General features: G+C 39.2%; 1 protein-coding gene across 3 annotated transcripts; it reads right to left on the bottom strand.

The window, feature by feature from the left end:
- Nucleotides 1–734: 734 nt before the first annotated feature.
- LOC117262530 (putative E3 ubiquitin-protein ligase HERC3) lies at nucleotides 735–11,745 on the bottom strand. 3 transcript variants are annotated; one of them, XM_078168189.1, is made up of 23 exons: nucleotides 11,493–11,742; nucleotides 11,241–11,358; nucleotides 11,028–11,104; nucleotides 10,211–10,432; nucleotides 9,955–10,046; nucleotides 8,835–8,965; nucleotides 8,603–8,727; nucleotides 8,443–8,519; nucleotides 8,239–8,357; nucleotides 8,037–8,096; nucleotides 7,833–7,938; nucleotides 7,518–7,716; nucleotides 5,566–5,714; nucleotides 5,321–5,437; nucleotides 5,076–5,174; nucleotides 4,695–4,865; nucleotides 4,434–4,580; nucleotides 4,100–4,266; nucleotides 3,914–3,980; nucleotides 3,717–3,787; nucleotides 2,593–2,776; nucleotides 2,337–2,445; nucleotides 735–1,424 (listed from the first exon to the last, which is right to left on the bottom strand). In XM_078168189.1, exons 1-23 carry the CDS (start codon nucleotides 11,713–11,715, stop codon nucleotides 1,207–1,209), a joined length of 3,048 nt encoding a protein of 1,015 aa, XP_078024315.1. In that variant the 5' UTR covers nucleotides 11,716–11,742; the 3' UTR covers nucleotides 735–1,206. The 3 variants fall into 3 exon arrangements, with proteins under 3 accessions (XP_078024315.1, XP_078024314.1, XP_078024316.1); XM_078168188.1 differs by having other exon boundaries at nucleotides 4,100–4,269; nucleotides 11,493–11,741; XM_078168190.1 differs by lacking the exons at nucleotides 735–1,424; nucleotides 2,337–2,445 and having other exon boundaries at nucleotides 2,640–2,776; nucleotides 3,706–3,787; nucleotides 4,100–4,269; nucleotides 11,493–11,745.
- Between the last annotated feature and the right edge of the window lie 3,599 nt (nucleotides 11,746–15,344).

Raw genomic sequence — 15,344 nt, 5'->3', positions numbered from 1 at the left:
TGGCATATGCCCATATTGGGAGAATGTTTGTGCCAAAGGCGTGTCTCACTCTTTAATACATTTTTAACTTAAACTGTAGAAATATTGTTTTTATAGTGATGCTCAATCTGATGACACAAAAACATTAAATACTGTATTCAGTACATGGCAACAGCAGCTGATTCCAGTTCAATCAAAACTTGTTTTGGCTCTCCTGTAAAATCTGATATAACACACTTGTGCTTTGGCTCCAACCCCTTGAGATGCCATTATTTTTTTTCCATTTATCATAATAACAATGACAAATTGTTGAATACTGCTTCACATCCAATCCAATTTATCCACTCAACAGTACAAGGGCTGGTGGTGTTTTTAGGCTCCACCATCAAAGATAGCAAGTAATTCCTAATAAAAGTAAATAAATATCTGCTCACATATACAGTGTGTAAATCTCCTTGTGTAAGTTGCATGATTTCACCTCAACTTATATTAACACAGCTGACTACCTGCAGCAATGAGGACAGTCCTTCAAGTTGCTGTGTTTGTTGTGTTTCTATGAAAATGTCTTGTTTTTCTATCTTAACAATCACTTTATCAACTGGTGAACTGTAGCCTGTAGATAAACAAGAGATGCTGCAGTTGAATTAAACCATTTACTTATAAACAGTTTCACAGTGCAGCGTTTAGCAGCTCTATCTCAAGGCATATCTATGTTGAGTTTTATTAGTAATTAATTCCACAGCTGAGAAGCAGAGGAGAATTTATACTTTATTGCACCACCATGAAAAATGTTACGTTTCAAATATTTTACATTATTATATTTAAGTTTTGGGAAATCTCATTTGATAAACATAACAAACATGCATAGTCTTTATAACACAGAGGGGTATGCTTTACAGTTCACATTTATTTTGTGCAGATCTTTATTCAACTTGGTCCCAGAATAACAAACTCTATCACACTCTTTATTATCTGAGGAGTTGTAACACTTGTTAAAAGAAATATTATTAAATCACTTACTTAAGACTTCCCTGCAATGTATTTACAAACACTATACTATCTATATCAGTGTTATACATTATGAGGCATGTGTTTTTTATTTACACCCAAACATGCGATTATTGTAGAGAGTTTAAAACCCTTGGTGTCTGCTTATACACAGGCACTGCTGTGTTACATGTTAAGTCCTCTGTTCAGTACAGAGACAGTCACAGTACAGTCCCACCATCATTCACAGATTCTTCTGTTTTTGCTCAGGGCCTCTGTCAGCATGGTTTTCATGATCTCTTTGGTTGAGTATAAGGGCAGCTCCAGGGCTGAGAAACATGTATGTGTTTCAGGGTACTGCTGGTCGTAGGAGAGGTCCTGGGCTGGGCTGACTTTGATTGTCATCTTGATCTTTTCCATGTCAAGAACAGGCACCCTGTCAAAACCAGTCACAAACCCTAGAGGAGGGAAAAGTAGTAATCAATGAGTTTCTTGCGTTTTCATTAATTTATGGTGCTTTGCACTGCCCTTCCCTGAGGTTAGAGTGAAAATTCAGACAAAATTTTATCACTGCTCATGGTAAGTAGAACAGTTGTTTTTTGAATCCACGCAACCATCGTTGTTGGTAATACATCATCTACTGTGCAAGTGTATTTCCCTCAAAAGCCCAGATACCAGATTTACAGAGCAGTAAATGTAAAATCGTTATGACCCATCTAGACTGAAATACCTCAACAAAAATATTGATAATTGACTTGATTAGATTCCATTTGATTAGTTTCAACCAGTCACCAGGAGAAAATGTTTGCATTTTACATTTCTGCAAACCAGAATTGTGGTACATTTTTTATGTTTCATATGTATCGGATCAATATTTCTAAAATAATGAGTATATGAGCTGACTTTGTAATGTGGAGGAGACAGTGCCAGGTGGGTGGTGTGTCAAACAGGTGGGATGCCTGTGAAGTGGCAGACCACAGTTTGAGGCCAACAAACAACAAAACTGGTTGTTTTAGTTAGTCATCACTGTGTTTCAAGATGGGATAGTGCCCCCAGAACTAGGTATTTTAAGCTCAAACATGATCTTTTCCTCACCATAACCAAGTGGTTTTAGTGCCTAAACCTAACCACTTTGACCACAGCGTTGTTGAAATGTAAAGTTTCACCATATTTACCACATAATAACGTACAAAGGTAACATATCCACGGTTTGCGAAAAAGTACGATGCCAGTATTTTTTAACGGCGATTGGGTTGATTAGTTGCCTTCCCTTGATTCAGCTCATACGTATATAGCAAATCTAGTCTTGCAGATTTACAATAAAATACATTGTGATAGCTTTTATATGTAGAATCAGGTATAATACTTACAAAGGAAAGCTTTCCTCTGATCCTCAGTTAGTTCATCAAAAACCTCCCAAAACATCTGTATGGTGGGGTGTGGTGGTGTGGTATTGAACTCCCCCTCATAACCTGTGTTCTAATAACAGTGAAGTAGACTGTTACAATTACTTCTGTTACAGACTTTTACAATTGTTATAACATTTAAATCAAGCATGAAGAAGCCAAAAACCTGTGGCAGTTGCAGAGAAATAAGACCATGAGGAGCTCTTGTTTTAGACTGTACCTGTTTCAGCTTTGCCCAGTCATGGAAGTCTTTGCCCACCAGCACTTCCTGCAGCTCCTTTGGTCTGAAGAGCTTCACCAAATCCCAGTCACACACCTGGAAGAAGCCTCGCTTGAACTCCTGAAACACACTCTCCACTGATGCATTGAAAGCATGATTCACGTAGGCATCCACAAACTCCTTCCTGTTTAGCAAAATAAAGTTTTGAGTCAACAAAAAGGTCCGCAAAGTGAGATTCTGGGCCTCATTCTCTCTCTTTTACATGCCACCCCTTGGACACATGATTAGTAGACATAATAGCTCTTCATTTCTATGCAGATGATACGCAATTTATCTTCCAGTCCTAAAAACCCTACTTATAGTAGCAGTTTGGCTGCCCTAACAGATTGCTTTGAAGATATTAGGTTTTGCATCCCTTACTGTCAGCTCAATCAGCAAAAGACTGCATTAAAATGTTTGCAGATGATTAAATGACTTTTTAAAATAGGTGCTGATTATAGAGTTACAAAAGTAAAGACTGATAAATTGAAATGAAATAACAGCATGAGTAACATTCTCCAGGTCAGACGAAGAAAGAAATACTTTGATTTAACACACATTTCTTAACAGGTAAAAGACCTGTGATTAGTGATTTTTTACAAAGGGGTTATTCAGTCTTGTTTTTATCACTTAAGAAGTATCTTAACTTTGCTGTCTCTCTTGTCCTTTATTTAAGAGGGCTTTTTAAAAAAAAAACAGCTGAGAAAATGCAGCCAAAGGGTCAGACCTGAACCTAGACCTAAGCCTTTCAAAACATGGGGTACATGCACACAAATAAGCTGTGTCTTTTTTTCACTCGCTTTCAAAGCAAAATGCACACGTTAGCCAGGTCAAAATCATTACTACATGAGGTGGTGTTGCTTTAGAAAACGCAGTCTTTATTCTGGTCAACTCTACTGCTTTTGTCCACAGGGCACAACAAATTCAACACAAAATGAAGCTTTAAATGACTGAATTATTATGTCTCTGGGTTATATTTTCAAGTTGTAGGTACGCCTGTACCTACTTATTAAATGGTTTCTTGAAGTCATAGTCAAATGACAAAACACAAAAGAAAGTAACAAAAGTACACACATGGTCCTTACTTATTTTGACCTGTCACTGGCTTCTCAGGATTTTCAGGATCAAGCGCAACCTCTGTCCCGTCCCAGCTGATCTGTTGATCAGGTATGAGAAAGAAAAAAATTGTGATATCACTGCTTTGGCAAGTGATAATAGATTGTGAGCTGGACATCAGACGGAGGATAAATGAGACAAACTTTTGAATATCTGTAAAACATACAAAAAAATCCATGTAGAGGTTTTCTATGACATCATCTTCGTAGTCTTCCAGGATGTTCAGCAGACTCCTTGAAACACAATAAAAGGAAAAATATTGAACTTTGAAGATGTTTTACAGTTTTTAAAGTATGCTATGAGATATCAGCACCAATAATAAAAAAAACTTTACACATCAGTTTCCTCTTACTCTCCAACAGATGGGCTGAACTCTATCATATCGCTCAGTGAAGGCTTAACACCCAGCAGCTTCTTGAACAGAGCCAGTGGGAAGGGTAAGTGTATGATGCACTTGTTGTACAAAGCCAATCCACACAGAACTCCAAACTGGAAGTATCGCTGGTCCTCTTGTTTTGGCTGCTGTTCATGGTAGAGACAATTAATATCAGAAAAACAGAAAATAGGATAATAATTTCTTCTGAGGTTGGATCTTAAGAACTGAACTGATTATTATTTCATTATTATGTATTACCATCAAAAGGAAAACCATTAAATTTTTCCTGTATAAGGAACTAAAGTCTTACTTTGGAGGGGAACCATGCCAGCGTTTTGGAGTTGTTGAACATGAACATCCCAGACTCAGCTGACACCATCTCGTGAAACACTTCATAAAAGAAGTCTTTCATGTAGAGCGGTACATCATCAAATGTCAATTTTTCACCCCAGTCAACCTAGAAGACAAAAAGGCATAAAGTATTCCTCCTGGTACAGAAGTTTACACAAAAGTAACACAATGCAAGTTTTTTAGTATGACTTTAACAATCAGATCGAAACGACATGTTTACCAAAAGTGGACACTTGTAGTCACTGTGACGAGCAGCAGCCAGTTGTTTAAAGGTGTCCTCCAAAACTGATGCTTGCCTCACGTCCAGTTTTAAGAGCACATCTTCCGGCGGCGGGAGAATTAAACCAAATTCCCAAAACATATCCAAGAATTTGCGTTCAAGCACCTCCACCTGGAATAAAGTTCAAGATTTCATTTCATTTTATTGTTGTGTAACTGACAGCAAACTTCACTGTGAGTCTTACATGGAGAACAAGTAATCTATTATACTGCAATTAACACTAAGAAACAAAACACAACATGGCTGCTTGAAGATTTCTCGACCCTGACAGTATTGTGTGTAGAGGCTTGCTCTCATGAGGCACAGTTCAGGGCTTCATACCTTGGTGCAATCAGCATTCAGGTCAAAAACAAATTTCTTTGACTCCAGATCCATCACAGTCGGAAAGCTACAGAGGATAAGTGGCTCAGCATGCCCATTCTACAAGGGAAAAAAAACAAGCATGTTAAAGACAATCATTGAAGATCACAGATTAATGACTGGCCAGTGGCTGAAAAGTGACAGAAACAAAGACGGAGACAGATGGACTTTAGCTCACAAACTATTTAGCCATGTGTTTTTTTTACCTTGCGTTTTGACCGTAAACGCCAAAGCCGTAGATCCTCCTGAAGAAAGTCTTTCTCAATAGACAAACAGAAATCACTGTCTGGCATTTTTTGAGGTTCTGCAATCCTGCTGTTGGCCTTTAAAACAAGTTTTTCATTTATTAGGTGAAACGTTCATCAAAGTAAAAAGCACGAAAGAAGGATTACTGATTCAGAATTATGCTGTAAGATTATGCTGTAAGGTTAGTATCATAATTGATACTAACATTGTACATGTACTGGAGGACTAGCAGCAGGTTTCTGACTCCAGAGTTGCGAGGAACACACTTAGAGGACAGGATCACTGACAGGGCCTGCTTCCACACCTTAACATGTCTAACCATGGTGGAGGGCAACAGTGAGGACCACCAGTCCCCTGAAGAAGACAACATGGAGATTTGCAGACATTAGTCGCAGGAAATATTTCATAACTGAGTGGATGTCAAGGACATACCTTTGACCTATTTAAGTTATTATCCTTGATTTTCAGTGTTGGTTGATTTGGTGACACTTACTGTTACCAGGGTTACAGCAAGTGTGGTTTCATTACACTCAGGCAGTTTGTTTGTCAGGAATACCACAGAAGTGCAGCTGGTGTATTTATACACAGTCCAGCTCCAAAAAAAACTCACATTGCTTTAAGTAATCAAGATGTCGGTCAATAATAATTACAACTGCAATCTGATTTCATGCTGCACACAGCTTGAGTAGTTTTACCCACAACAGCAGGCCACAGTACAGTTGGTTATCCTGCTGAGGAGTTGGAGGTGTGCAGCCTGTCGTCTCCTCCTTCTGCAATAGTCATTCCATGTACATTCAGCAATTAGTTCTTGGTAGTGGCGGAGTCCGCCATGTGTTGTCTCTGGATCACCTAACCTGAACATGGTAGGCTGAGCGTGGCTGATCACAGCCTGATTCTTTACTGTTCATGCTCTTTTTTAAGTAAGTGCCATTACTGCTGTTTCTTCACACACAAACACACAGTCTCTTCATCAACGGGGAGAAGGTGGAGGAGGTGGAGTCGTCCAAATATCTTGGCATCACACTGGACAGTAACCTCAGCTTCAATCAACACACCACGGAAATTTACAAACGCTGCCAACAGAGACTCACGGCTATACGCAAACTCTGACACCTGTCTGTTCAACCCCAACTCCTCCTCCTTCTGTACCGCAGCATTGTTGAGCCGGTTCTGTTGTATAGTGCCATCTGCTTCTTCCCCATGCTCACTGTTGTTAATAGAAACAAACTTTTTAAAGTAACCCATCTGGCAAGCAAAATCATTGGCTTAACTACTCCTAACCTATCTGACAGTGTCACCTCATCTCTGACCCGTAAAGCACTTGCAATCACACAGGACCCTGACCATCCACTCCACCAACACATTCCCCTCCCCTCCGGCCGTAGGTACAGGCTGCCTCTGTGCAAAAAAGCCAAGTTCAACAAGAGTTTCATTCCTGCAGCTATACGTGCCCTAAATGTATGAATAACATCTGTCTGACAATGTTCCAGCCTGTGGTGTGTTTGTATGTCTGTGTAATTGTCAACGTCATGTAACCCCTGTTTGTCTGTTAATGTTTTTGCACTGACTGTAAAAAGAATTTCCTTGCAAAGGACTAAATGAACTAAACTAAACTTACACACACACACACACACACACACACACACACACGATGGAGAAGTGATTGAGGTCAGTGCTAACCATGATGACAAATATACTGCACTTCCTGTGACATTTTCCTGTGACAGCTTCACAGTAGTTTTTCCTGTTGCATGCTTGTAATCTGAAGAAACAGCAGCAATGGCAGTAACATAACACAGCTCTGACATGATGTAAAGAGAGTAAATAATAAAGAGTGAGGTTGTTGTATAAATGAGATCAAATTGTGCAGGATTACATGCATGCATCGTTTCCTGTGTATTCCTCATGCTGGATCCAAAACAGGAATGGCGGACACTGCCACTACCAATTATAACTTATATCTGATTGTAAATACATTGAATGACTGCAGAAAATATACCAACAATAACTTGTAATAAAAATAGTTTGATTTTATGACTCAAACTCAAAGACTGCAACTTTAATATGTAATATAATATATTCAATGTATTTATAATATATATTTAAAAAACAATAGCATAAAAATAATGATGATGTGACGTGTGGTGGTGACAGTACCTATGACCTGCAGGCTGTCAGCAGACAAGTTTACTACAGCAGCAGCGACCGCCTCAGCGAGCTTTGTGCTTGTTTGACGCCGTTTGTGTCTCTGGATCGCATGTAGGAGCTCATTGAGAAGCAGGAAGATCCTCAATCCCTCCACACTCACTGGCTTTTTATCAAGAGAGGGAAGCAGGTGCAGGACAGCAGCCTCGACCTGTTTGAAAAGCAAAAGAGAAATATCGGGAATACATTTTTAACTACAGCACTTAAATCAATAACTTTGAGAAAACAAAACCTTTCATACACGTTACAGACATTTCAGTTTCATACCTCTGCGAAAACATCGTCCTTCTTCACCAGTTTCTTGAAAGCAAGTCGTGCAAGTTTCAAGTTTAAGCCAGAGTACTTTGGTGAGGTCTGGAAATGTTTGTCTTTGCTAAAACACAAAGAAGAAAAGACAAAGCTTAAATCCATATCATCAGCTCTGAGAGGTTGTGCTGAAGTGAAGATCATGCACAGAAACGCTATGTTTACCTTTGCTCAAGAAAGCTTGCATTCACACAGGATGCAGAGGAAAACATCTTGTGAATTTGCCTGCAAAGATTCAACAGTTTTAGTCCACTGCACTGAGAAAACAGGGTTAATAGCTTTTGATCCAGATGAAAAACAAATGAATGAGAGTTATAAAACATCCGGCTATTTAACATACTGAAAACTGCAGATGCAATACACTTACTGTTTTATCTTTTTCCATGACTTTAAGTCACATTCAGAGATCCATTTGTCAATCATGTTGTCGAGACAATGTTGTGTTACATTGTTGACACTGTCAGTGTTTGAGTCCTCATGAATGTCCTGTGAAATAAACAAGATGAGATGAGGTTCACATCATTATAACCCCGACCATCATGGTCTGTACCATGTCTATGTGTGCTGGTACCTCATTAGATGTGCATGTTGCAAATGAACAGTTTTCTCCTGCGAAGATGTTTCTAATTTTAGCATCATCAGCAGTGTCTGAAATAATAATGGATAAAGTGTAAGTTCTTTTGTGAAACCATTCAATGCATTCACATGATTTATTTTACTTATCTAGTTACCCTGTGGCAGTTGAACAGGTAGCGGCACAGATGGATGACTCTCCTCTCCATGTCCCAGCTGCCCCTGCTCTCCACACCCAAAGGAGTAGACCTTCTTTGAGTCTGTCAACACTAATGTGTGATGTCTGAAGAGGTGGTATATTACAAACAACATCAGAGACATGAATGCCTTTTGACTGACAACTTTCCAGGCCTCTTTAACTACTGCATTATGAAAGGTAATACACTGTACCGTCCACAAGCAATCCTGGTGACCTTTGCCCCCCAGAGCTCTGCAACAAGCCGAGGTCGTAGTTCATCGTTGAATGAGTTGTGCCCAAGCTGTCCATACTGACTGGAGCCAAAAGTAAACACTGCACCAGTCTGAGGAAGCAACAGCATCACCACAGTTAAAGTCCCACTTAAGTTTATTTTTACTTATTTTTTTAAAATTTCATTTGGTTTTACATCCTGTAACTTTACTGTTTCAGTTAAGTCTAGTTACTCTTATCTTCACTGCTTGCTTAAGTATGCTATATGCTACAGCTAGCTAGCTAGCTAACCGCTGTCAGGACTACTCACAAGCTAACGTTAGCCACTGGAATGTTTGCTATTTGCCCACGAGCTAACACCACATTTCAGCTGAAAGTGTTGCCTATGGTTGACTTGCTTCAATGTAGGGCTGCAATGATTAGTCGTCTAATCAATGACTAATCGACTATTAAAATAATCGTTGACTATTTTAGTAGTCAACTAATCGGTTTCAGTCATTTTTCATTACCTCATTTCATTTTTCAGTACTATAAAAGTACCCCAAAATACTCTTATTGCAGCTTCTTATGTTCAAAGTGGCTTTACACACTCTCCCATAACGGTGAACTAAAACCCTTTGGTGTGAGTACGAAACAAGACATTAGATGACATAATTTGGGGTTTGGGAGAGACATGCCGACATTCTTCTAACATTTTAACACATTTTTCAATAAAATGAAAAGTTGACTAATCAAAGGAATGATGGACAGATTAGTCCACAATGAAAATAATCGTTAGTTGCAGCCCTACTTCAGTGTTTTAAAGATGAACTATTTAACGTTCCACACTAATATTTTCACCACAGGGGCCTTCAAAAATGGCCACTGGATTAAATGATGAATCAAACCTAAAACCTATTACATCATTCCATTTGTATACAGGTGTTATTTGGTGAGTAAATTCATAGAGTAAGAGTCTTTTTCCAGCAATAAAATGTGTGTGGTTATTGGTTACAACATCAGAATATTTAAAAACTTTCCAGTAACATTTAATGTGATATCTAAAATTGTGATAAGTTACAAAGGACCAGCTGAGGAAAAATAACAAATCAGGAATCAGACCTTTGTCAAAACAGCAGTGTGGTCCTTTCCACAGGAGATGTGAATAGATTTCTTCATGTTCAGACAATGAACAGGAGTCGGTGTATTTCTGTCTACAGAGACAAAATTAACCTTCAGGTTTAAATGTCATGGAAATACTGTAGTATAAATAAGTTTGTTATTGTTTAAAGAAATCATCTTTAAAGATGTGCAAAAGAGACAAGTTGAATAAAGAATCAAGTAAAGCAAATAGAAATCTAACTTGTTACTACTGTACCTGTTGTGTCTCCCAGCCCGAGCTGTCCACAGTTGTTTCTGCCCCAGCCGAACACACCTCCAGAGACAGAGAGGGCGAAGCTCTGCTCTCCCCCTGCAGCAATCTGGACCAGGGGTATCGCTGACAGAGATCGAAGGTGTTGGGGTGAACTGGCGCCGAGCTTCCTCCTCCCCAGACCCAGCTGGCCCCTGGAGTCCTGGCCCCATGTGTACACCTGACCATCTGCAGAGAAATCACCATGACTCTGTTAGCTCAGTAGTGCAGTCTACAAAAATGTGATCTGCTTTGTCAAACACCTTCCTGACATCAGCCACTGCTGGTGCATAATTTATTTTCTTCTACACAAAAGTTAAGGTTTACAATATCTAGTTTTGTCACATGTCAATGCACTGACTTATTCAATTCTATGTACTGAATGCTGATAGTATAAAGTAAATACAGACATCAATCAGTGACATCATCACCATATGTGTTTGTTGTTGAAGGAAAAGAATTGCCAATTTGCAGTGTTGTACTGTCATAGTGAGTTGAGTTCAAGTGTATCTTGAAAGAAGACAATGCATGTAACAGGCAGAACTTGACACGGTGTCCAAGAACGTCAACAACTAACGCACCCAGGGTACCTTGCACGTCGTATGTGGACTTGGAAAGTCCATGACCAGAACGTCAATATGTGACAAGGTCGGAGTGAGAATGTGTTGCCTAAATCATACATACTGGACCTTTGATACTCTGAGGACCACACATAGAGTTGTATTCATCCCCATTGTTTTTGGGTGGAGACACAATGCTCAGATATAATACGGTACTACTGTACCTTTAGTCAGGGCGACTGAATGCTGGCTCCCACAAGCAACCTGAGATACCACTATGTTACACAAAGCTTCCACAGGCCTGAGAGAAACAGAGACAGAAAACAAAAGAGCGCACATATTTAACTCAGAGCTGATTAACATGAATCCATGTCAAGTTTTTTTTTAAGAGTCATGTTTTACAAAATTGCTGACACATAATTTTAGTTTCTCCTTACCTAGGAATGTAAGTGCGAGTTGTGTCCACACAGAGAACTTTCCCTGTCTCAGACAGCAGTGTGACCAGATCATCACCACAACTCACAGCCTCAATCTTCTCCTTAAACTTCACAAACTCTGAAAAGAACACAGGACACATGAAGTGATGCAGCGGCTTATGTGTCATCATTACTGCAAATGAAACTTTTCCAAGAGTTTTAACTTATGCGAATAAATACATGCAATAACAGATTATCAAGACTGATACTCACTCTGCTTTCCTTTGACTCTTCTCCCATCTTTGCTCTCATTTGTGCGAATGATGAAGGAGTTCCCATTACTTTTGACAAAAGCCAGCACATTGTGACCTGCCGACAGAACCGTGATGTGATAACCGAGGTTTACATGACGGATTCCATCATCTGTTGTACTGTCGATATGTGAGCCATCCTTTAACCGAAAGCCCCGCTGACTGTCCTCTCCCCATGAAAACATGTTGTCACAGTGCTCTGCAGCACCGACAGCTGATTTGTAGGACTCAGAAACGAAACTTACAGTGAACACAAAGTCTGCTGGGAGGAATGGAAAACGAAACCTAAACACAGCAGCATGATGAAAAACGACAACAAGCAGAGTCACGCTGACACACCTAGTCATAAATTATTACCTTTAAATGAAGACAAATGAAACTGCGGATGGCTATAGAATATAGATGCTTATTAAACTTATAAAAGTGTGTTTTGTGTCACACTACATCAGAGTCGTCATCTGTGGGCGTCACAAGTGGTTATGGGTGCATATGGTTGAATGTGCTGATTTGTATGTTTTGGTGAAAGAAAGTGACAGTCATCCGCTTTTCTTCTAGTTTCATTTCATTTGCAGAGAAAGAGCACTGAGGGCGGTACTGAGACACTGTCCTAGAGAAGTTGCTATCAGAGATGGGTGTTTGTGTTTGTTAAGTTTAGGTAAGAGTCGAGGTTTGGGTTAAAATGAAGAGATTTCCTTCAGAGAGGGGCAAACTTCCCCCATGTGCGCACAGAGGAGGGCAGTCAGGATGAAGAGACTTTGCGTCATTTTGTTCAGTGGGAAATATAGTCTGTCAAAAACTTAAATCAGGGTAGCTCATTCTGACAATAATCAAAATAGTTAGGAGCAGTATTGACCATAGTGTAAATACTGTGAATGAGGTCCTCCTGTCAGGTAGGATCTATTTCTCAGAATATACCCATCATTCCCCATCTTATTCATCTTAGCTCACCCTGAGCAGAGGACTGTCAGAACACAGACATATAAAAGTCCTCATTTAACAATGAAAAACCTGCACTGGATGTGATGTGATCTGCAGGCTGGCAACTAGAATATTCAACACACTGTTTATTCAGCAGTCCAAAAGAACACTGGATGGTGCTGTTTTGTGTGTTTTAAGCAGAGATGAGGCTAAATCAGACTTTATTTATACCAGCTCAAATATCTTTCATGTTCTTTACATTTCCATCATGCCTGTGATGTAATGCAGACATGTTGATGGATGTGCCCATCCAAGGTTGTTGGGTTGTCCTACTGTTTGTTGTTTTTAGCAGTTTTGTCCCTGTAGGCTAAATGTATTTCATGTTAGGAGAGATTTAAACCAATCAGGAGTGATCCTCTATTGGGATCCACAGAGCATAAAGGCTACAGTATGTTGCTATGTTAATCTTTTCAGTCTGCACATCACATAATACTCATACAGGTTCAGAGGTTGAGTGACAACATCTGGAGGCATCTCCAAATTAAATGTCACTATCTTTATGCCTCTGTGCTGACGATAGCTATAGCTGGAGGCATTATGTTTCCAAGTCGTCCGTCCATTCGTACGTCCCATTCTCAAAAATGCCTTGAGGGAATTTCTCCAAATCTGGCACTTAGACTCAGTGATGAACTGATGAGATTTTGGTGATCAGAGGTCAAAGGTCACATTGTCTAGTAAACAAGACATCTCAAGACTAACTTGATGGAAATTTCTTTAAATTTGATACAGACGTCGACATGGATTGAACAATAAGCTGATTAGAATTTGGTGGTACTAGGTCAAAGGTCAAGGTCAGTGTGACCTCACAAAACATGTTTTTGGATATAACTCAATAATTCCTTCACTAATCATGACAAAACCTCACACCAATGTCTAATAGGATATAATGATGAAGTGATGACATTTTATATCCAAAAGGTCAAAGGTCAACCTGACTGTGACATCATAATATTCTGCATAAAACACTGTGGGCCACAATTGGTGACGCTAATTTTGAAACTGTGCTGATTGTATAGAACTTAAAGTGTGTGTAGGGTTCATGTTTGCACAGACATGGATGTAAACTGGAAGAGAAACTTGATTGGTCATTTGTAAAACCCAAAAACCTCTGTGGCTGTTCACATAGAAAGTAAAATATTGTGAAATTAACTTGATAACTTCACTATTGATTTAATATTAACATGTAAAATGCCTGTTTATTGTGAAAGACAACAAGACTATTTTTGATGGAACAGCTCCCTCGTGTGGTCATTTATAATGTAGTTAATATTTTGTATCTTCAATCCTGAAACATGAGGTCAAAAATCTAAACCAGTTTTTCCTGGATTCCTTTTATTAATAATGAATCAGCCTCAACAGTTTCTGCCCAAACAGGCCTCTGTCATCTACAGTGGTTAATACTATGTGGCATCTCTCAAATTAAACTAATAGCTTAATTTTTTGGTCCCACTTTCTGATGACTCAGCATTTGTAAAGGGGTTTCAAACATTAATTAATGGCTTTAGTATTGGTAAAAAGGTCATTTACTTTTCCTTATAGATAATTCATAAGACATTAATAATACTATATTTTGGTATGCCAATCCTTCATCAACATACTAACATTTCTAACTGCAGACATGATGACTTATTAGAAATTAAGAGACACACAAGCAAATAATTCATATAAACCCTTCATAAAGGGTGACATTTCAGAGAGTAACTGAGTATAGATGTCTGCTAGCAAACTGAAATAAAAACGATAATGATTTAGAAAAGTGTGAAAAGAAAACAGCTTTCAAAGTTACACAAATTCACCAGGATCACAGATATGGATGTATCTGTTTTATGCTAATTCTTGTGGAGTCACATGACTGATCTAATGACTGCAGAGACTGACAGACTTTACTGAGTAAAAGTGGCTTACAAGTACAAAGTACTAGAACAAGATAAGTGGCCGACTTTTTAAGGGAGCATGGTTGGAAATGTAAAACACTAGATTCTCAGGTGGAGTGTCTCTGCATGGAGAGGAGAAATAAGCATCGCTGGTACACAGCTCTTATAAAAGGAATTATCCTCCTGGCCCTTCATCAGCTCCTGGTGCCTCCGGAAGTCTGTGAAGTCCAACAGAGCCTGGAGAAAACCACAAAGATGTTGCGTTACACAGATATAACATCCAAGTTCTCACTCGGTGAGGCCTGATCATTTCTAACATGCATTCAAACATCAGATTAACTGCACATTTATGGCCAGACACTGAGACACTACAAATATCTCATACTGCTGTACACCAGCCTGATCCACCCAGAGATCAGACGAGTGGGAGGAAGAAGAGCTCATTCTGGAAGATCAGCATCACAGTCAGTATTGTTTATGCAGCCTCCTCCACCTTCAGGTTCTGGCAGACTGCTGAGGGCCTGAACCTGCATCTACAGCACCCACCGGTCAGTAAATCCCAGACCCACATTTCATTTGCAATTTCTGGAAGACACCTGCAGCTCCACTGTCTGCCCCTGCTGCCCCTTACAGCCAGAAGGGATACTTTACTAAAACAGTGGCCAGCAAAGGATCCCACCTGCATATGAGGGGCATAGTTACATATTTTCAGACCTTTGATTTGGTTTTGTATCATTTCATCAGCATCAGCTCAATCAATGGCGTTCTGGTAAGCATTATTAATTTTCTTGTGTCAAATGTTTTAATACCATATATGTATAATATATGTATATATATATTAAATATATATTTATAAATATTTAATATAGTTCACCAAAAGGTACTCCAAACTTTCAGAAATGTACTCAGATGAAGCGGATAGCTGCAACAGATGTCACAGTTCAGCAGATATTACACACATA

This window comes from Epinephelus lanceolatus, chromosome 5 (genome assembly GCF_041903045.1).
Source record: "Epinephelus lanceolatus isolate andai-2023 chromosome 5, ASM4190304v1, whole genome shotgun sequence".
NCBI lineage: Eukaryota > Metazoa > Chordata > Actinopteri > Perciformes > Serranidae > Epinephelus > Epinephelus lanceolatus.
The sequence above is the reverse complement of the archived record's forward strand: the minus strand, read 5'-3'. Positions and strand labels throughout refer to the sequence as shown.

What these genes read in the sequence shown, in the direction of transcription:
- LOC117262530 (XM_078168188.1), bottom strand. Translation starts at nt 11,715, where the DNA reads ATGTTTTCATGGGGAGAGGACAGTCAGCGGGGCTTTCGGTTAAAGGAT. An exon ending in GCAAGCTTTCTTGAGCAAAG is followed by an intron (nt 7,939 to 8,036) that starts GTAAACATAGCG and finishes TTTGTGTTTTAG; the next exon opens with CAAAGACAAACATTTCCAGA. An exon ending in TCCTCCAGTACATGTACAAT is followed by an intron (nt 5,438 to 5,565) that starts GTTAGTATCAAT and finishes CTTGTTTTAAAG; the next exon opens with GCCAACAGCAGGATTGCAGA.